The sequence below is a fragment of the Mus musculus genome, chromosome 3, assembly GCF_000001635.26.
Source record: "Mus musculus strain C57BL/6J chromosome 3, GRCm38.p6 C57BL/6J".
NCBI lineage: Eukaryota > Metazoa > Chordata > Mammalia > Rodentia > Muridae > Mus > Mus musculus.
The window spans coordinates 146,568,434-146,591,461 of record NC_000069.6 but is presented as its reverse complement, the minus strand read 5'-3'; the positions used below and the strand labels follow the sequence as shown (position 1 = coordinate 146,591,461).

Here is a 23,028-nt window from a genome sequence, read left to right as displayed (position 1 = left end):
AGGAAAGGGGCTGTTTTCCATGCCTGATTGGCTCAAAAGAAGAAAGCAACAGAGTAAACAGCGGGTAGACGTGACTACGTGAGCGTACACTCGGTGGTGTGACTGGATGAGAGAACCATCTGCCCTCAGTGACGGTGACAGAGGTCTCTCACCTTTGACCTGGTATTGATCATCTAATGATAGTGGGATGTAAGATCAGACCAACTTACTAATTTTTGCATCACAAATGTCAAGGTGACTGAGTCCAACAGCCTGGTTACACTTGAATTGTTTTTATTCTTTTACCTTTGCAAATAAGGACCCTCTATACTCCTTAATAATCAAATTACTTTGCAGTGGCTTACCCTTGCCTTACTATAGCTCCTGCTAGACTAAGGTCAAAGAATAATCCAACATCCAATAATCAAGATAGTGGTTGACATACGGGTTCAAGGGATATCTCTGGGTCCCAGGGGGTGACTCAGTGTGTCAAGTGCTTGCTGGGCAAGCATAAGGACCCCAAAGCCAAATGTGGGGTGCCATTCCTGCGACAACAGCACTGTGGAGTTGAGAAAAACAGATCTCTGCGTCTTAATGGCAGCCGGCTTGGCTGTACCAGTGAACTCCAGGTTCAATGGGAGAACATATTTCAACTAAGATGGGGCCCGCAGTGGAAGACCACACCCCCACATCAGCTTCCGACCTTCATCCGCTCACAGTCAGTCAAATGCACCCCCAGAGACACACACATTCTATGAGCCTAGTCTAGTCAGCTAGTCTTGAACTCATGATCTACTTACAGCTATAGGCCACCAGTCTATCCTGCCAACTCTATTTATCAGTACCATCTCTGCCATAGCTGTCTGCTACACTCACGGTTGTAATAATAGATGTCATCTATTGTAAGACTAAATCTCCTCACCAGGTCATCCTACCACGAGGCACCCAAAAGGCATACACACGGCCTTGTTACCACAGTCGATGTCAGCACAGGGTAACTGTCAGAATTCTCAGAAGAAGAATATATTATCTATACCTGACTGTTTTTGTAAAAAGGGGGGGGGGCGTAATAAAACTGCTTTTTTTCCTAGGAATGCCAAAACCCTGCTATGATTTTTAAGTGTTTTTTTTTTTTAGATTACCTCAAATAATTACCTTCAAGGGTCTGCTTATTTTGCTTTGTTTGTTTGTTTGTTTCAGAAATGCACTGCCCTTGCCTCTTTTATTATGTCACTGAGATTTTTTTTCAATATCAACATCATTGGTTTCAATAAAAGTCACCGCATCATGGAGGGAATGGGAACTCCCTTCCCAAAACAAATAAAAGCTCCCCCAAATTACAAAGAGACACTATAAAAAATAATAGCTTTTCTCTGACTTAGAGATTAAACAATGTGTTTGGAGAATCTTACCAGCAGAAAGCTAATATCACACATTACATTTCACCACTGTTTCTGAGTAGGAAAATATCACTGTCAGAAGGTGATGTGGCGCTGATGGTTTGGAGGAAAAAACCTGCTCTCTCTCACAGGAGAGAGGAAGGGAGCAGGCAATAAGGAGTCCTCACTAAATCAAAGCTATGGGAAGGCAGAGAGGCAGAACACAGGCAGAGAAAATGAAATCCAGACAGGCCGCTTCTGCACTGCGCCTGTGACATCAGTGGAAAAAACCCAGGTGTAGCCTTTGGTGCTTATTCCAACTTCATTTCCTGAGCAAATAATTGAGCACGCTTTATCATACCCTGGTTGCTTCATCAGAAACCTGCTTCCAAAACAACCAAGGAAAACAGAGCTCAGCCTCACACACAGATCACGTGCGCTCCTGTCAGTCACGTGGGCTCCTGTCTGTCACTTGGGCTTCTGTCTGTCACTTGGGCTCCTGTCACAGGTTCAGGAGCTGAGGTGATAGCTTGCTCAGGAAAGCACTTGCCATTCAGGAAAGAGTTGCTGAATTTGAGGCCCAGGAGATGTGGCCCATGCCTGTAGTCCCCGAGCTGAGGAAGGGTCAAGTGGATCCCTGAGGTTGGCTGGCAAGTCAGCCGACTCCATTTAGCTAGTTCTCTGCAGCCAAAATACCCCGGGTTGTTCTCTAGATCACACACACACACACATGCACACACACACACGCAGACACCACAAATATGCATATACACACATACACATAAAACTGTCATGGTTGAAAATGGATTTCTTCTCCCCCTCCATCTTGCATGTCACAGAATTCATGTTCCTGTGTATATTAGAAAGCTCTGCACTGCAGGCTGCAGTTGATAGAAATAGTGAAAGTCATGGAAAATGGAAGATCTGTGCCATTATAACCCTTATGTATTCTTGCAGAATGACACAGCCTATCTAATATACAACGATGGTGTCCCTGGATCTGTGAATTACAGCAGACAGTATGGACATGCCAAAGGTACATGGACAGCTCTTGGGTTCTCTTTCCTATTGGGAATCAACATTTTCTTAAACCTTTCTTCTTTAATATCCTCAATTTCATATTAAAAAGACAGTTTTTGTTTTTATGGCTTATTCTCATTTACTGAGATATGAGTTTTATATAACACACTACAAAATAATTATATGACTTGACATGTCAATGCCCTTTTCAGAAATCCTAATTTATTTTTTAATGTTTAAAAAAGTGGTCTTTAAAGCAAGCACCCAAGTACGGCCTGTTCAAATATCAGCTATACATATATACACATACACACACACACACACACTCACACACACACACACAGACACACACACACACACACACAGAGAGAGAGAGAGATTTAAAGTTTTTCTTTATAGTCATCCAATATATACTTGGTCACAAATTATTACTTCATACAGTAATTCTTAACATAGCAATATTTGTTATTTTTCATTTGCAAACTATACATAAGTATATGTGTTATAGAAAATGTAAAAATGTAGCTAAACAAAAATCTATAATGCTAATACTCAGTAGATTATAAAACTATTGTATTTTCCAATGCTTCCAACTTAATACCTTACAAATAACTTCTATGACAATAAGTATTCTCCAGGAAGCTTGAAACCCAAATACCTTCAAAGGAAGCCACATAAGGTCAGCATGTGACATGAGCTGAACTAACAGGTAACATCGAATGTCTAACAAGGGCATCCAGCACCATGAATTGTATGGATGCAATTTTTCAGGAGATACTGAAAAGTAGTGCTTTTTAGAAAATACTCTGGAATTTAACATTTGTCAGTGAATAAATTCATGTTTAGCAATACACGGCAAACCTAATATATCATCGAGGTGCATTAGGCCCTAGGGCAGCCAATTTGCAATATCTGATTAAAAATACAGTGTATAACCAGGCATGGTCACAAACACCAATAATTCCAGTACTGCAGAGGCTGAGGCTGGGGCACTGCCATGAGTATGAGGCTAGCCTGGGCTACAGTATGAGACTCAGTCTACTCCTTACACCTCCCCAAACGTAAGTCATGTGTAATGCCTGTCAAACATTGTCAGCATTGAAAGCTGTTGATCTCACTGCTGCCCGTATGGTAGCCTTGCTAACATGGAGCCCAGGGGCATTTACCCAGGCAATATTTTCTACCCTCACTCCAAGTGCCTCTCATCCTTCCTCCTCCAACCTGTTAGTTACAGCAAGGATTTGGTCCACAGGTCCCTGACACCCAAGAGGTGGTGACAGCGAGGTCATGAGACCTGTTAGGAGACAGACCCTCCCACAGTTTCCAACACACGTATTGTTCATGGTGACTCTAAAAGGCAACAGTCAACTGGCATTTGAATAGGTTTGCTGGCTTGTTCATATATGAACAAGAAAGTCTCCTAACCCGCCATACACTGATAAACACAGAACGTGCTGGACAAAGGTGGTGAAAATCTACTTGCTTCCTCCGTGGCTTTCATTTTAGTAGTCTCCAGAGATTTAAAAAAAAAAAATGCTCACCAAGAATGCTTTTGCGTGCCTACCTGGTATTTTCCCCCCTTTGTCTCTTTTAAATCACATCTGTAGAAATTGGGTTACCCTTCTCCAATGAAATGAGCTGCTGTCCCTTAAAACAAAGCGCCGCCAGCATCCTCCCTTGTTCGATCTTGCCTCATTTAACTGGCTTTTGCCGTCCTGTGACACTAACTTAGCACTGAAGACTCTAGCTGAAGCTACCCAGGTGACCGCATGCTCACGGTATGTTTCACAAGATCAAATTCCAATTTAGCGAATTTGCCAAACTAGTTTGGACATAGAATTTCTCTTAGCTCTTCACAATAATAACTGAGTTGTTATTGAAATCCTTGAAAAACAAGCATAATAATTCTCAAGGGCCTAAGAAAGCATTAGCCTAACATGTAAGTAGGCTTCGGTATTACAGCTTTGAACTGTATTTTAAAAAGAGATCGTTTTTGTTTTTGTTTTTAAATCTAAATCAAATATTTTTCTCTGGTAGGTCTGCTGGTATGGAACAGAACGCAGGGGTTCTGGCTGATACACTCTGTTCCCAAGTTTCCCCCAGTTCATGGCTATGAGTACCCAACCTCGGGGAGGCGATATGGACAAACCGGCATCTGCATCACTTTCGGATACAGCCAGTTTGAGGAAATAGGTACGCCGGGAGCATGTGAGCAGAGGCAGCGCAGACAGGGAAGGGCAAATCGACAATAGGGAGGAGCTTATGAGCAGCTGTAGCGTGTGCGCATGCGTAGAGTGGGACACAGCCGTCAAGTGTGCCCCTTCATCTGGAAGTCTTCGTAGATGCTCTTATACAATGTGTGCTGTGGTGAAACCTTGGGCAGGAGCCCTCGCCCAGCCCTAGTTCCCAGTCTGTAAAGGACATTGTTGAACTTGACCAGAGTGATATTTTCAAATTAATTCAGGGCCAGGTGACTAACAAAAAAATGAAAGGGGCAGTCCTGGGGACAGTGACAAACTTGGGTGTTGGCTTTCCATCAGATCCCTTCAGAAACACAAGACTACTGACCAGAGATCTCTGTACTGCTCATGAGGAACTAGAAACCGTGTTTGGGGTGGTGGTGTTAGGGGGCTAAGAGACAAACCATTATTTTAAAATGTAAGTTCAATGTTAGGGTTTTGGGTTTTTTTTTTTTTTTTTAATTTCTTCAGACAAAATGCTGCATCCATACCACCAACATCTCACCTCAGCACTATAAAAACTTCTAAAATCTCACACTCAAATAGACCAAAATTCTTATATTTGGCAAACTATGGTGTATAAGTAAGACAAGACGTAGAGTTTTAACCTCCAGGTATAAGAAGCTTAGAAAATGTTTCTCACCCAATTTTCATCTTAAGTCCTTGTATTAGCTGGTTCTCTAGAGGAATAGAACTAATAGAAATGTGTGTGTGTGTGTGTGTGTGTGTGTGTGTGTGTGTGTGATTTTTATATTTATACATGGAAAATTCATATATAAACATATATTATTTATAAAATGTAAATATATTTATATATGATTTATAATATATATAATTTTTAAACACACACATATGATTTATTAGAATGGCTTACAACAATGGCAGTCTACCAATTGAAAGTTCAAGAATCCAATAGTTATTCAGGCCATGATGTTGGATGTCTCAACTGGTCTACCGTATGCTCCTGATTCCAAAGAAGTAAGCTCTAATTTCAGTGAAGCATTGAACTTGACATCAGGAATGCAGAAGGCATGCAGGCAACGAGGAAAAGCTTCCTTCTTTCATGTCCTTTATATATGATGCCTGCAGAAGGTGTGGTGGCCCAGATTGAAGGTAGATCTTCCCACCTCAAAAGATTTCAATTAAAGGGAGGTGCTCCCACCCCAAATGACTTAAGAGTCCCTCACAGTGTTTAACTCCAGATGTAGGCAAGCTGACAACCAAGAAAAGCTGTCGAATCCCTCATTTAACTGGTGGAGTTTATTCCCTAATTAGAGTGATCTCACAGGGGTGAGATCTACAATGAGTTTGTTGTTCGTCAAGCTGAATAACTGGAAAACAAGTTCTCTCCTCTTACACATGTCTGTATAGGAAAGAGAACAAGAGCCTTCAAGGCAGGGCTATCTAATAATCCACTTTAACTTCAGCATCTACAAGTTTTATCATCACAGTTCTGTGGCACAGAGTCTCAGCTAATTCATGTCAAAAATGAGCCTGTCGGTAGCAACAGAATTCACCTAATAATGTTATTGTGTGGAAAACATAAAACTCAGCCTGGGGAGAAGGCTTGGATAAACTGTTTGCCAGGACCTAAGTTCAAATCCCCCAACTCCACATAAAGTCAAACAGCAGCATTGCATCAGGAATCCCAACGATCCCACTGCAAGAAGAGAGGCAGAGACAGAAGCTCCTGGGTCAGCTAGCCTCAGGTAAGCAGTGGCAAACAGCAGGAAGGCCATGCATGCCTTAAGTAAAGCAGAAGACAAGGACTGACACCTGAGGTTGTCCTCTGATCTCTACACACGGTAGGCACATGAACACACACATCATATATACATACATACATACACAAGCATTATACACTCCCTCCCCTGAAAAGATTACATATACTATTATATATATATATATACACACACACACATATATATATACACGTATGTATATATGTGTGTGTGTGCCTGTAAATATATATATATATATATATATATATATATATATATATATATATATATATATATATATATTTCCAATTACTTTGACCACAAGGCTGTTGCTTTAAAAAGAGACATTTAATCCACACAAAAGTCCATAATATCAGGAAGCATTTCAATTTGTGCTTAAGTTCTTAACTCTTCGTTATTCTCTCCTGATTTAGATTTTCAGCTCTTGGTCTTACAACCAAACATCTACAGCTGCTTCATTCCAAGCACCTTTCACTGGAAACTTATCTACATGCCCCGGATGTGTGCCAACTCCAGTTCCTTAAAGATCCCTGTCCGGTACCTCGCTGAACTGCACTCAGCCCAGGGTCTAAACTTCGTCCATTTTGCAAAATCAAGTTTTTATACTGATGGTATGAATGGCTATCACAAAAGAGGATGTCAGTAGGAATCTGTGGGTTGCTTGGAGAAGACACTCTGGTTATGCGGGATAGAGACGTGGGAAAGAGAGGAAGCTAAAGGGAGAAAAAGGAAGAAACAGTTCTGGCACCAACGTATGCATCTCCCTGTTCATGGGAATGGCAGCAGTTGCCAGTTCTACCACAGCGCATTTCCTACACATGCTTCAAACTGAAGCTCAGTTTCAGATTTTGCTGGCCATGAAGCCACAGCTATTTCTGACATCTGCTAGACAGCTTTCTTAATCCTTCCCCATTCTCAAGCCCCTTACATAACACCTCTCTCTCTCTCTCTCTCTCTCTCTCTCTCTCTCTCTCTCTCTCTCTCTCTCTCTCTCATAGTGAGAACAGAGATCACAAGGGAGCAATCACGTCAGCGTTCCACCCCTCACTTTCTTTATGCTTTTGTACTGGGTTTGTACATCCTGACAGCTACCATGCACACACCAGCTCTCTAGCCGGTTCTGGCATCAGAATACCTCGATAGCTTTGCTACTGGATCTGCTTTCTCTTTCAAGCCACCTCCCCTTACAGGCTCTTCCCTTGCAGCTCGCAAGCTTATTTGAAAACCATCCCTTAACTCTAAGCTGACATCTCTTGGTTTTCCTTTTTCCACCCCAATTTCTTTTGAAACAATATCAGAGCTTTCAGTGGCTTGAGTCTCTTCACTCTGAGTGTTGGTTCTGCCGATAAACAGCCTCTTCAGGCATGAATGCTTGTCTTACATAAACTTGTGGTCAGCCATGCTTTTTGCTTTTCTTCAGTATACAGTACAGGGAATTTACTGACTATCTACAGCCGGTGTCAGACACTAGAGATACAGGAACTAACACTGCAGAAAAGAGCACTGTGGGCCATCGTGCTGATGAAAACTTTCCCTTCCTAGAACGTTCTCCTCCACTGATTTTGGGAGCCTCTTGGTCTCCTCTCTGGTTTATTGTACCAGAGCTCTCTCCTTAGGAGATGAGATTGCTCTGTGCTTTTCTGCCCTTCTTATACTGCTCTGAGTTTCATGTACCCTTGGATTATTTCCAAGGCTGGATCTCCACCCAGATGTCCACACTAACAGAGGTTCTCAGCAATGAATGGGCTTACACCAGATGCAATGTGCCAAATTGGTCTCCCCATCACCCCCCAGGTACCTACTCTTTCCTTCACATTCTGCACAGTCTCCATGGCATTCCAGACTCCATTCTCCATCCTTCCACAAAGCACCAAATCCATCCAGTTTCAGGTCTTTCATAGCTTTCACATTTACCGCGTCCTCTCCACCAAAGTCCACACTGGTGTTTTTACCACAGTTGTGAACATCTGATCTTTCCCACCTCCTCTGGAATCCACCCTTCCAAGTTCATCCTAGACGGTAACTCTCAATTGACATTTATGACCATAAATTAGTTTCCCTTGACTCTCAACTAATATTTTGCTAAACCCTCACACACACACACACACACACACACACACACACACACACACACACACTGACTTCAAGAAAACCCAATCATAATTGTATGGCTCACAAATACCCTTGAAATTGCCTCTAATTCTCTTCCCCTTATTATTTTCAGAAGTCTTTTCATGGCTAAAACATATACTGTTTTCTTTGTGTGGGAGAGAAGACATCCACCATCTTTACAATATGACAATAATAACTTTTGTTTGAATATTGCTTTAGGAAATGTTTTCCCATCCACTATGTTCTAATGTGGTCGTGTTGTTACTATTGCCAAGTGCATAGAGCCAGAGTGATTGGAGCTTTCTACTCCCTAGGGACTTTTCCTTGATCAATCTGCATGACCTCTTTCACTTTTTCTCTCTTCCTGATCCCTAGACATCTTTACAGGATGGATAGCTCAAAAGTTGAAGACACATTTGTTAGCACAAACCTGGCAGAAAAAGAAACAAGAGCTTCCTTCAAACTGTTCCCTGCCTTACCATGTCTACAACATCAAGTCCATTGGGGTAACTTCCAAGTCTTACTTCAGTTCTCGCCAAGACCATTCCAAATGGTGTGTTTCCATAAAGGGCTCCGCAAATCGCTGGACCTGCATTGGAGACCTAAATCGAAGCCTACACCAAGCCTTAAGAGGTGGAGGATTCATCTGTACAAAGAATCACTACATTTACCAGGCATTTCATAAATTATATCTCCGTTATGGGTTCTGTAAGTAAACTCGGTGAAAGGCCACACCCTCTGTCCTTGAAAACACTGGCACTGGAACATCTCGCCTTGGATCTGTTCTCCATAATTTCAAGGCTTCTGAGTGAGCACAACGTAGCGTCCAATAAAAGCACTGTGAGCCCACATTTACCTTCCTATGTTCAAATCAAGAGAAATAGGAGTCATCTGCATGTATGGAATTAGAAATCAAAATCATGATATGTAAGTAATAGCACCAGGGGACAGAATACAATATTTTCCTCCAGTTTAATTACCTTCAGTGGTCTGTCTTGTGGATTAAGTTTCATCTCTCACAAAGCAACCCTGACTGTCCTGTTTGAAGAAAATAAAGGTGCCCTCCTCCCCCTCCCCCCTCTTTCATACTCTTTGGCCATATGGGCATATTCCCCATGAAGCCCTCCCCCGCTGGTTTATAGTTTAGTCTTGTCACCTTTGCAGGTGCTCCTTGCTGCTAATATATGCTCGAACTGCTTACTTGAGTTCTCTTGCAGTTTATTTTCAATTTTAATCTACAACAGGGAGATCATATCTAAGCATGATATGAGTCAAGAAATCACAAGACTTGTTTGCTTAATAGACTATGGGATGTGGGTTCCGAGTTCAAAAGCTTAAGAGTCAAGCAAAAGTCATCAGACAGGGAGTGGGCCCTGGGCTTAGTGACTGTGAAGCGTGCAATCCACACTCACCAACCGCTCTCTTATTTAATCTTCATATCAGTTCTTTTTAGTGATAAGTGTCCTGGTCCCCATTTTACTGCCAAGTCAACGGAGGCTTAGAGAACTCCAAACACTTGCCTAGTATAATAGAGGTCTATTTGGCCTCTGAAGCTGTGCCCTTAACTGAATTTCCAGAAGACAGTAAAGGAAGTGAATAAATATAGGATCATAACTATCTTGAGATCTCAACATAAACCAAAGATGGTAGGGTCTAATGGCCCAATGACAGGCTGTGAAGAGTTGATTTCGTGTTAAAATCAAGTACAAGAGGCAGGTATTTAGGATGCTGTCTGCCTACTTGGGTACACGAAAAGCTGGAGAGCAATGTTTTGGTCTCACAGAAAACACCCTAGTATAATAATCCCCGTGAAATGGGATTGTTAATGGGAAGGCGGTGATGATTCCAGGTGGAGAGGGTCAAAACTGATCCAGTGATACAAGGAAGGACAACCAAGTGTAAGGAAAGCTCAAATAGAGGGATTCTATTGAGCTAAAATTATACACTAGGTTTAACTGTCTCCCAACAGATCACTTCAGTCTAGAGAACAATACATCCCTTACTCACAAAAAGAAAGAAAGAAAGAAAGAAAGAAAGAAAGAAAGAAAGAAAGAAAGAAAGAAAGAAAGAAAGAATAAAGTCAGATTATACAGAAACAAGAATGTAGAAGCAGGAGAAGAAAAGGAAGGTACTGGCCCACTGCAGACACACACCAGAAGGACATGGTGGCTGCTGCTGCTGCTGCTGCTTCTCCTCCTCCTCCTCCTTCTTTTATTTAAAACATCTTATTGATTCTTCATGAATTTCGCATCATGCACCCCAATCCCACTTGTCTCCCCATCCTTTCATACCCACCCTCCACCCTTGCAACCTCCCCCGAAAAAGTAAAGAAAAGAAAAAGACAAACAAAAACCACCTTGCCATAGAAGCTACACTGTGTCATGATGTGTTACACAGTACAGCCTCTTGCCCAAACAGCTATACTTGCAAATGTTCATTGCAATGAGACTTTGGTCTGGATTGAGGCCTCTGGCTTCTGCTACACGATCAATACTGGATCTTCACTGGGACTCTTCTCTGACATCCTGTTGTTGCTCTGTGTCATGGAGATCCTGCAGCTTTGGATCTGCAGGGCCTGCCCCTTCACACACTCCAGCAGTTCATAGATGGGGTAGATGTTAAGAGGGACCAAGTCAAGCCCTGGATCTGGACTTGGGTGGAAGCTGAGTTGGTCAGCCTGCCAGCTTTCCTGCACCTGGGCCACCAGGACCAGCTCTCCAACTTTGCTCAAAGGGCAGGGGCATTGCTCCTGCTCTCATGCCCTTGGGACTCACTCTACTGTGCTCATGCCACCACAGCCAGCTTGATTGCGCTGCCCATGTGAGGTGCATGGCCTTGTTTCCTGAGTGACAAAGCTCTCTCCTGCTCTCCTGCTCACCCACCCTCAGGGCCAATGACATGGCTTCTGAGGAAAGAGTGATGGAAATAGCTAACCTCCCATAAGAAAGGAAAGAAAGGGAGAAAAGTAGCAAGCCGATTGGTCCAAAGACTGGAAGGAGGGATTCTGTCTGTGTTCCTTTGTGTTGGTGGAGTTTAAACGCAGCCACAAAGCTATACAAGGAGCAAGTCATACTGTTTCTCAAGCGTGTCCTTCAGGAAGATCTGAGAGGCGCCTTCGAGAAATCACATCATTAGAAGGCATCTGAGAGACTTCAGAGGTACCAAGAATGTCTTCACTCACTTCTTTTCGGTAGAAAGGGGAAAGTATAGGGCATAATAGTGGATTGCACTTAAGTCCTAAACCATGGTTTAAATATTGGATTGAGGACCTGTGTTGATTCGTCAGGTAAAAGCGCCTGTCTAATAACCTTAGCAACATGAGCTCAGTTCCCAGAACCAACAGTGGAAGGAGACGCCCACTCCCAAAGGTTGGTACACACACACATACACACACACACACACACACACACACACACACACACACACAGAAACAAAGCAAAAATAAAGGGCTAGAAATATCACCCAGGTATTAACAACATTAGCTGCTCTTGCAGAAGGTCTGGGTTCACTTCTCAGCACCCACATAGCAGCTTACAACAATCTGCAATTCTAGCTTTAAAGGATCCAATACCCTCTTCCGGACTTCAAGGACCCCAGCTACACACATGCTACGTGGTCATGCCTGTGGGCAAAACACCCTACACATAAAATAAAACTCAGTTTTACAAATTAAACATAAAATATTGTAATAAAAATCTATGCCTAAGTTTTGAGGGAATCTTAAAAAATTAAAAGGCAAAAGCTGAGAAATGACTGTGAGGAAATTAGAGACAGATGGTATGCTAATCATTAAGGTTCTAAGATGGGCTGTACCTTCGCACTCCCGCAGGAAAGCTATCATCCATTGTCTGTTAGTCTCAAGTCAACTTTTCCTCTGTGAATCCGGATGAATGGACCAAGCACAGGCTTGAGATGCCAGAGGCAATCAACCATAGACCAAGCTAAAGAGATCACTTTGGGGATAAATTTAAAGTAATCGTACCAAACTAACTTGAGGGCTTTAGATGGTTGTGTTTCACTAACGTAAAGAATGCTGAACTTTGGAGTTTGACAGACAGTGGAGACAAGAAGCCCAGGGGCACTGTGCAAATGCTCAGCCCCCCCACTCAGGCATCACCTGAGTTCCTTTGGTTATATATGGTCTGTGACATTCCCCTATATTTTTTTTTCACTAAATGATCCTTTTAGCTTAGGGCAACTTGAGTAGGTCTATCCTAATTGAAGGTAATATTGCCCTGATGAAATGGGATGACCAAAGAGCAAGTTGGGAAGACAGGGTTTTTAGGCTTACAGTTCTGCATCATAGTCTGTCACTGACATAAATCAGGACAGGAACTCAGTCAAAGCAGGAACCTGAAAGCAGGAGCTGTGTCAGAGGCCATTGAGGGGTGCTGCTTACTGGCTTGCTCAGCCTGATTTTTTTTAATATATAGCAGCAGGACCACCAGCCTTGGAGTAGCCCCACCTACAGTGGACTAGACCCTCCCGTATCAATCACTAATTAAGAAGATATTCTATTCTATTCTATAGGCTTGCCATAGCCCAACCTTATGAAAGCATTCTCACAACTGAGGCATCCTCCTCTCCTGGGACTCCAGCTTGTGCAAGCTGACATAAAACTAGCCAGCACAACGGGAGACCTTGCCTTCTTCATGCAGACACCATCTGTCTATATGCAGACACAGCAGTGACAGAGTGGGTTTGGTAACAAACCTTTTCAACAGAAATACCAATTGAGACACGGAGTACACACTCCTCAAGTCCCTGTCACTCATGCTTTACACAGCAACATGGAGTGTGGATTAAAGAGGACATAAGCTTGAGACTATAGCATGGGGTGGAAAAATAAGTTTTCACAAAAAGCAGTGGAAAGAAATTTGTGGGGTGAGATAAAATGAAGAGTTTATGTTAGGACTTCAGATATGCAGACATTTGTTAAAACTGTTGTTACCCCGCTGAAAGAATTCTTGATTGACTTTTGGATTAATACGCTGACAATTCAATCAACAACCAACCAACTCCCAAGGAACAGATGGACTTACTCGCTAGAGGAAATCCCAGCTCTGAATCTGACTCATGAAAACAAAGACTCTTAGTTAAACAAGAATAATGGTATCCTCAGCCACAAGGGTATCTGAATGATTGTGGGGTTAGAAGACTGGGAGACCAGAAGGGCTGGTCTGGAGCAAGAGTGAGGTCAGAGCATGTCCAAACCTTGAAAAGCTCCTCCCATGACCTGCAGGAGTAGTAGGGCTGCTTTCTTCCTGCTCTGGGTCTGCCTGTCCTGCCTCTGCCACCCTCGAGGAAATCACATAGCCTGGTGGTCAGGTTAGCACTCATGCCTAACCCTGAGATTCTGGATCCTGCCTAACCCACCTCTCCAGCTCCCTCCCATCCAGCCCAGGAGCTAAATGGTACCTGGATACCCCAAAGAGGGAGTACCCCACCCCAAGGTGGGAGTGGGGGGTAACAGAGGTTGAGTAGACTCCAAATTCATGAGATCTGAGATGGAGCCATAAAAGAACATATGGCTCAGTGGAAGAAGGTGCTCAAAGGGTTCAAGATGTTAAGATGAGCTGGTGACTGTGTGAGTTCTCCGCTAGGGAGAGACAGCAGTGCAGCGACACAGCTTCCATTTCACAAGCTCGCTTAAGCCTTGAGTGACCTGAAAGCAGTCATTTAAAAAAAGTGCTGTGGTTACAAATATTACTTGATGGGGCTGGAAGATGGTTCAGCAGGTAAAAGCACTTCTTGCATGGGCCTGACAACCTAAGTTTGTATCCCAGTTGCTCATGTAAAAGCTGGACAGAGCCGTGCATATCTGTACTCCCCAGGGTGAGAGGATGGGATGGGAGGCAGAGGTAGAATCTAACTAGCCTGAGGTATAGAGCACTGCTGTCAACAAGGGAAACTGCCTTAAACAAGGTAAAAGGATGCCAGAGGTTGTCCTCTGACTCCCACATGGGTGCTGTAGCAGGAATGCACCCTCACACACACACACACAAACACACACACATGTATGTATGTATGTATGTATGTATGTATGTAATATATATGTATATAATGTACACATGCATGCATAAATATGACAAAAATCAATATCTAAAAGTACTTTGTATTCTTATCAGAAACTAACAGTAATTTATGAAATCTTAATATAAAAAAATCCTTGTCTCCTTTCTTTCTAGTGCTAATATTTGGGTTAAGATGTAAAAAAATGATCAGGAATAATTCAGTCAAGATTTCTATAAAGCAACTTCAAGACAACAAGCTGCCTAAAATTAAATTACATTCCCAGGTCAATAAATAAAAGCAAGGACTTCTTAAAGTGCAATGACCTTTGAGGAGGCACAGAAGATAAAAAAAGAGCATCCTAATTTTTAAAGCTGGCTAGAAGTTATGTCTCAAGTGCATTTCACAACCTGAATCTTCAGTGATCTCAAGAACAGGATCATAAGTGGGGAAAACTATCATCTAGAGAGCCTACAGCATGAACCAGCTTGCCTGTGAATTAGACAGCTCAGAGGTGATGAGGATGGAACCCAGAGACTCATGCGGGCTAGGTAAGTACTTTACCTCTGAGTCCAAATCCTGAACTAGATGTCTCTGGATACCTCATTTCCATTCATGACAAGTTTTAAGACTGTGCGTTATAAATTTGTCAAAGGCATAGTATCCTTGGATTGCAGCAATCAAAATACCTTTCTTGGTATTAACATGATCAGCATGATAGCACTGGGTGACCAAGAGCACAGCCCAGTTAACCCACGCACATTTCAGAGGGTAGCAAAAGTGGGCTTCTGTCAACTGGAAGAGACTCCGAACACTTTTCCAGTTTAATCCACTTGATATTTTCTGTCTCAGGAACTCTAACATGCAGAGAAAAGAAAAATGGCCTCTGCTTTGCTCTCATACTTTACTTTGCCCTCTGTGTTTTCAAAAAACTTTTTTTTCTCAAATGTTTTCCCCTTTCCCGGTCTCCCCTTTGGGGACCCCTTATTCCATTCCCCCTCCCTATGTCTCTATGAGGGTGCTCCCCCACCCACTCACCCACTCTCATCTTCCCACCCTGGCATTCCCCTACATCAGGGCGTCGAACACCCACAGGCCCAAGGGCCTCTCCTCCCACTGATGTCCAACAAGGCCATCCTCTGCCACATACATATGTGGCCAGCACCATGGGTCCCTCCATGTGTATTCTTTGGTTGGTGGTCCAGTCCCTGGGAGCTCCAGGGATCTGTCCTGTTGACAATGTTGCTCCCTCCATGGGGCTGCAAACCTCCTCAACTCCTTCAGTCCCTTCTCCAACTCCTCCATCAGGGACCCCCATGCTCAGTCCAATGGTTGGCTGCAAGCATCTGCCTCTGTATTTGTCAGGCTCTGGCAGAGCCTCTCTGGAGACAGCCATATCAGGCTTCCATCAGCAAGCACTTCCCAGCATCCACAATAACATCTGGGTTTGGTAGCTGTATATGGAATAGATCCCCAGGTGGAGCAGTCTCTGGATGGCCTTTTCTTCAGTCTCTGCTCCACACTTAGTCTCCATATTTCTTCCTGTAAGTATTTTGTTCACCCTTCTAAGAAGCAATGAAGCAGCCATGTTTTGGTCTTCCTTCTTCTTAGGCTTCATATGGACTGTGAATTGAGTCATGGGTATCCTGAACTTTTGGGCTAATATCCACTTATCAGTGAGTACATACTATGTGTGTTCTTTTGTGACTGAGTTACCTCACTCAGGATGATATTTTCAAGTCCCATCCATTTGCCTGTGAATTTCATGAATTTTTTAATAACTGAGAAGTACTCCATTGTGTAAATGTACCCACATTTTCTGTATTCATTCTTCTGTTGAGGGACATCTGGGTTCTTTCCAGCTTCTGGCTATTATAAATAAGGCTGCTATGAACAGAGTGGAGCATGTGTCCTTATTACATGTTGGAGCATCTTCTGAGTATATGCCCAGGAGTTGTATAGCTGGGTCCTCAGGTAGTTCTATGTCCAGTTTTCTGAGGAACCACCAAACTGATTTCCAGAGTGGTTGTACAAGCTTGCAATCCCACCAACAATGGAGGAGTGTTCCTCTTTCTCCACATCCTTGCCAGCATCTGCTGTCACCTGAATTTTTTATCTTAGCTATTCTGACTGGTGTGAGGTGAAATTTCAGGGTTGTTTTGATTTGCATTCCCCTGATGACTAAGGATGTTGCACATTTCTTTAGGTGCTTCCCTGCCATTTGAGTTTCCTCAGTTGAGAATTCTCTGATTAGCTCTGTTCCTCATCTTTTAATAGGGTTATTTGGTTCTCTGGAGTCTAACTTGTCAAGTTCTTTGTATATATTGGATATTAGCCCTCTATCAGATGTGAGATTGGTAAAGATCTTTTTCCAATCGGTTAGTTCCTGTTTTGTCCTATTGACAGTGTCCTTTGCCAAACCAAATAAATAAATAAATAAATAAATTTTAACAAACTACTACACTTTGAATTTTAAGTGTCCCTCAAATGCTCATGTGTTGAAGGTGTGGTCCTCAGAGCAAGAGTCCTGGGAGGAACTTCTAAGAAATGGGGCCTAGAAGTATTTACGTCATTATAGTCATGTTCTGAAAGAGAACATGGATAAGCATCTCTCTCTCTCTCTCTCTCTCTCTCTCTCTCTCTCTCTCTCTCTCTCTCTCCCATCCCTCCCTTCCTCCCTCCCTGCCACTCTTGCCTCCTGACCACAAAGTGAATAATTTTGCTCCGAAATATGTGGCTACCAAGATATGAGTGGCCACAGTATTAAACCCAATGAGACCAATCAATCACTTACCTGAATTCCCCAAAACTGTGAGCCAGAACAAGACAGTTTTCTCAAGTATTTGTCACAATAGTGGAGACTTGTCACAATGATTTCAGGTGAGCATTTGAAAATACTTTTGTTGCCCTGGCAAACGAGTACAAGGAACAGAAGATCCAGAAAAGATAATGAGATTGGCTTCCCACGGGATCCCATGTCGTAATGGGTTAAATCGAATAAAACTAAATATGTTAAGGGTAGATGCAATATTTTTCTCTAAATCACAATAGAACACAGTGGTCACCAGAGAGACACGGGGCGAAGAGACATGTGATGCAGCAGCACAGCACAGAAAATTATCTAGTGGCTCCTGCAGAGACCTCAGCAGGACTAAACAAGGTGAGAGGCTGGAGTAAAGAATGGAGAAGGAAGAAGGCATCCTAGGGGAGTGTCCTACTTCTTCTATGTTGGTGGTGGAAGTGTAGTTTTATAAGAGCTATAGAAAACACAGAAAAGGTATGGGGAAATTACTAAGAAGAGCCAGCTCCTAAAGGGAACTGCAACCCTATATGTGGAAAACAATATGAACTAACCAGTACCCCGGAGCTCTTGTCTCTAGCTGCATATTTATCAAAAGATGGCCTAGTAGGCCATCACTGGAAAGAGAGGCCCTTTGGACTTGCAAACTTTATATGTCCCAGTACAGGGGAATGCCAGGGCCAAAAAGGGGGAGTGGGTGGGTAGGGGATTGGGGGGTGGGTATGGGGGACTTTTGGGATAGCATTGGAAATGTAAACGAGGAAAATACCTAATAAAGAAAAGAAGAAGAAGAAGAAGAAGAAGAAGAAGAAGAAGAAGAAGAAGAAGAAGAAGAAGAAGAAGAAGAAGAGCCAGCTCCTAGGATGATAGAAAGAGCAATTGGAAGAGCTGAAAATGTTTGTTTCCAAATAGTCTCTTATGGACGAGTTAGGGATCGTCTACTGTGTAAAAGGCTGATGGGGTGGGGCATGCGTGTGTTCAATGTGTTGCCTAGAGACTAGCTGAAGACATGGGAGGCTGAACTATGTGTACTCCAAACAACGTGCAACTCTCTTATGATGGCTATGAACTCTAGGTCTGTCTCTGGCTGGTCCCCCTGTTATTCTACCCATGTCTCCCACTGAGTCACAACACAGCATCTACTGCTCTTCTTCCTATATTCGAAACACAGCACATTTAACCATTTAACCAACCCCCAAGCCATGCACTAGCGTTTCCAGTTGTCTAAATATTTCCCTCCAGATGTGCATGCTGGCCATTCCTTATCATTAATGTCTTCAATATTAAAATGAATTTTTGACAATGGCCTGATTATTGAAATGGGGTGTTAGTGTACTGAGGCCTCTCTCTAGGTGATACTTAATGTTTGCATCATAAGGCTGAATGCCCCAGTACCAGCTACATTAGCAATTATTGTAACTTCTTGGTGAGTCTATCCTTAATCATTCTATGGTGATCTTTTCTGTCTCTTTCAACAGGTTTGACATCTGTCTCAGAAGACTGGCTGCCACCCATCTAGTTTCCATTTTAACCTTCACTTTCACCTCTGTGTCTTCAACCATGCAGTGAGATGACAAATAAACACCATGACAAAGCTATGACTTATGGAAGTGACTGTGAATGGCCAAGTCCCTCCAGGTAGGGAGCAGTCGTTCTTTTCTACTTTATTCCATTTTAAAGGACTCTAAAAGGCAATCCTGACATGATGTCCTGGCCCCAAACCAAAAGCAATGGAGGAAGACAGGCTCAACATGCAAGGCATTTAAATAAAAGTATCCATATTTTACTTCCAAATTAAAAATAACCACATTCCATGCTAACAGCCCAAGCTATGGCAAGTATCTAAGAAATAGTTGCTTATATGCCATAAAACTCATTGAACCTTCAAGCACCTGCAAAGCACCTTCAGGCTTCTGTCTAGGAGTAACATGCGCTCTCATTTAGATTGCTTTGCCAGGAGTGCCCGAAAGGCGCTGACCAAGCACACTTGGGCAGAAAAGATGTCCTGTGTGCTGCACACGCAGCTCCTTGACCCACATGATGAGACCTTATTAGAATTGTGTTCTACATGGGCCATTGGAAATCCCTGATGTAGGCAGACTGGGCCTCTGTGGAAATGATTTCTTGTCTAACCTGTCAGCACTTATGTGAATACACTTATTCCTAATTAATCATTTTCAATGTAGGGGTAGCCAGGCCTTTTAGTGAATCAGGCTTAGAATGTCAGCTGCTCTGTGGGCAGCAGCAGGAAGATGATGAGTTGAAGGCCCCACTGGAATACAGTATGGGTTCTAGGCCAGCCTTAGCAGCTTACTGAGACTTCTTCTCAAAGTAAAACATAAGAAGAGGCTGGACATGTAGCTCAGTGGTGGAGTGTTTGCATGTAAAAGGCCCTGAATTCAATCCCCAGCACTGCAACACACACACACACACACACACACACACACACACACACATACACACACACACACACACACACACCACACACACACACACACACACACACACACACACACACACACACCACACACACACACACTTTAAGATCCTATCCCTTCCTCTCTTCCTCCCACCCTTCCTGTCACTTCTCTTTAGAAATGTTTTTAGAAGCCACACTCCAGCCAAGTGATGAAATCACCTCATCTTTCTGTAGCACTGACCCATGTTCTGTGACTCTGCCAAATGCCCATCAAAGCAGCAGCATGCCTCCCCTTCCTAGGCAGCCATGGAGAGAGAACACGATGGACCATCTCTGACCACTCCTTCCCCTACCTTGTTAACTGGCTCCAGTTTTCACCTCTTTCTACACAGACCTTTCCATATGGCCCATTTATTTCTAATACTACTTGATTTTGTTGCTATTCAGGATTGTCCATATTTTTTTCCAAGCTCTTTGAACAAAGTGTTAAATATATTCGTGTTACTTGAATCCATTAAAAGTGCAACCCTCGAGAGCCCAGATGGATTCGGGAGACATCCGGAGCACTAGATGACAGTTTTGGGATCACCCAAGCTTGTTGCCAAATGCCACTCCGATGACCTGGAGCAATTACTAGCTGTGTGACCTTGAACAAATTACTTAACCTTTCTGTGCTGGTTTCCAAATGGAAAAGCAAGCATGTTCATAAAAGGGATGAAGTAATTAAGTAAAATAGTTCAGGGCTTAGCATTCAATATCTTCCCTCTGTCTTCCATTTTCAACTGCCAGGAAAACCATCACTACGAAGTGTACTAATTAATCATATTAATGCAGAGGTTCAGGGAGCCAATCTTACAAACATCCATCTAACAGATTGCCTTAAATAGCAGGGAGGCGTTGGACATACAATTTGACCCCTCCCCCTTTCCATACTGATGGTGATTTCTCAATAACAAGTAAAGAAAACTCAGCCAGTTCTACTTTATCTCACGCTGGAAGAAACAAGTATAGAAGATTTTGTTAAATCTTACAAACATTCATAAAAAACTCTTTTCAAATGCCTTCAGCCCCACAGTCCTACCATGGCATTAACACCCGACTGACTAAAGGACAAGGCTGCAATTATTTGCAGAGCAAACAGGCATGACACCATGACAGCATGGGAGCCTTCAGTTCCAGGTTTGCCAGTGCCTACCTACATGGGCTTTACTTGACTCCTCAAGGACTTGACTTCTTGTTCACAAAATGAAGACAATTAAGGAAAAACAATACACGTAACGTCTGGAAACAGGTACTCAGAGCGTATGAAATCCTTCTCTTCAGTGGGAAACGTTTGCTGGATCAGAGTGTGTGTTCTGACTGGGGTTGCTAAGCTACACCATCTCAGGCACACACAGGGTTTGAGTACAAAGACGGACTTTGTATCTTAGATGTTAGGTAGGCAGGTGATATTCAACAAATATCTGACAGTTTGTTTTGGCTCGGCTAGAAGGACTTTGTGTACCCACTACCAAGCCTCGGATCATCTTAACCTTTGCAGGTAGGGAAGCTCCTGATGTGCTGAGTCTCCAGCATCCTGAGCTAACTTGAAGACCCTATCTCATTCGGCAACGTTCTCTTCCTATCCTGTGCTACAGAACTCTCCGCAGAAGGCAAACGCTTCGATGCATTTGGGTTTCTGCTGAAGCTTTCATTCTGCCCAACTGTTGGCTGTAGGATGAGAAGGTGTTTGAGACAGACTCGAAGGAAGAGGAGTGACTCAATACTTATCTTAAATTGGCACCAATACCCTAATGGTGTGTTTATATACAATCTAAAAGTTGATCTATGTCTCCATTTTCAGTTTGCAAGATGGTTAGGATAATCTTTAGAGGCCACTGACTCATGAAGAAGGTGGGAGCTTTGACCTTCGGAGACAAGGCTGGTCTAAGGGTCAAGGCTGGTCAGCCACATGGCTGGAGTATGTGTTTGGGACGGACAGGGTTGAGAGTCAGAGCAAATCAAGAAAATAAAAAGCCCATCTGTATTTTTGAAGACTCATTTTTATTTTGGCGTGTGTGTGTGTGTGTGTGTGTGTGTGTGTGTGTGTGCATGCAGATGTGTGAGTGTGTGCTTATGTGCACATGTTCATAAAGGTTCCCTCAGAGGCCAGAGGAGGGCATCAGATCCCCTGGAGCTAGAATATCAGCTAGCTGTGAGTGGCCTAACGTGAGCACTGGGAACTGACCCGAAGGCCTCCTGAAGAACAGCATGGGCTTTGAACTTCTGAGCAATCTCTCCAGTCCCCTCACCTGTGTTTCTAACATAGCTTTACATTAAAACAAAACAAAACAACAACAACAAGAAAACAAACATATGGTCATTTATTTCTTTAGGAAATCCTCACTATAGAAGATCATAATTTCATCTAAGCAACGGGGAAAATTCAAAGTAACATGAAAAAGCAAATCAGTAGTCAGCAGGGGTTACGGGAAATGTGACAGGCTAAGGGAAATGTGACAGGCTAAAGGAGACGTGAAGCAAGTTTTGGTAGATATGCAAATATTTGGCCCTTTATTTGGTAGTGGTTACAAACACATATACGTTTAGAAAATTTATTAAACTATATTCTCAAATGTTAAGACTTGGCTGTCTATAAATCATACCTCTAAACACTTAGTTACTTTAAAACCTACTGCTTCTTTCATCTGAAAAGTTGATGTTAATACACTTATACACATCCTATCATGAATTTTACTATACATTTCAGTGTATTTATACAAAGGATAGCATCACCTTTTAAATTAAATGTAGCAAGTTTTTTTTTACTTACTTTATTTCTTACTCCCTTACCTGAGTGTGTACCTACCATCCAAGACAGCTGCCCCTACAAAGCTTACTTGGTAAAACCCAAGAGAGAGCATTGGTCCAGGGAGGGAGAGACAGGAAGCTGTTTCGACTCTCACAGCCTCTGGGATCTCATTATTGATGACTTAACAACCATTACACACTTAGTGAGTAAGGACTTTCTATATAAAGATTGTATTGCAGCATCTGCTGTTGGTAATTTAGTGGCAACTGATTGCTGAAGAAGCCACTGGAGGCTCCTGCTGATGTCTGTGAACGCAGCCCACTTGTTTCTGAAAAGGTGATTCAATCTGTATTTCGGTGCCTGGCACACAACTCTGTGCACCTGGACTTCTGACAGATACATTAAGAGGGTTGGGGGGCTGTGCTCAGACAGAGTACATTCTCACCGTGTCTTCCAAAGCCAAAGCCATCATTTTCTGGTGTTGAGAATCCTGAATCCTTGAGAACCAGGTCTATCCTGTCTGTGCAAGACCTC

General features: G+C 42.9%; 1 protein-coding gene across 6 annotated transcripts in view; it reads left to right on the top strand.

The window, feature by feature from the left end:
• The window catches only part of Dnase2b (deoxyribonuclease II beta), a 47,328-nt gene extending 25,599 nt beyond the window's left edge, over positions 1 to 21,729 (top strand). For 5 of the 6 annotated variants that reach the window (XM_011240172.2, XM_011240171.2, NM_019957.4 and 2 more), the window contains 4 exons: positions 2,316 to 2,394; positions 4,416 to 4,571; positions 6,774 to 6,971; positions 8,848 to 10,089. In XM_011240172.2, coding sequence (XP_011238474.1) covers positions 2,316 to 2,394; positions 4,416 to 4,571; positions 6,774 to 6,971; positions 8,848 to 9,188 — 774 coding nt within the window. In that variant the 3' untranslated portion in view covers positions 9,189 to 10,089. Of the gene's footprint in view, positions 1 to 2,315; positions 2,395 to 4,415; positions 4,572 to 6,773; positions 6,972 to 8,847; positions 11,631 to 14,660; positions 15,036 to 18,762; positions 18,923 to 20,770 lie in introns of those variants that run through there. The other variant, XR_867221.2, reaches the window with a different exon arrangement.
• The last annotated feature ends 1,299 nt before the right edge of the window (positions 21,730 to 23,028 follow it).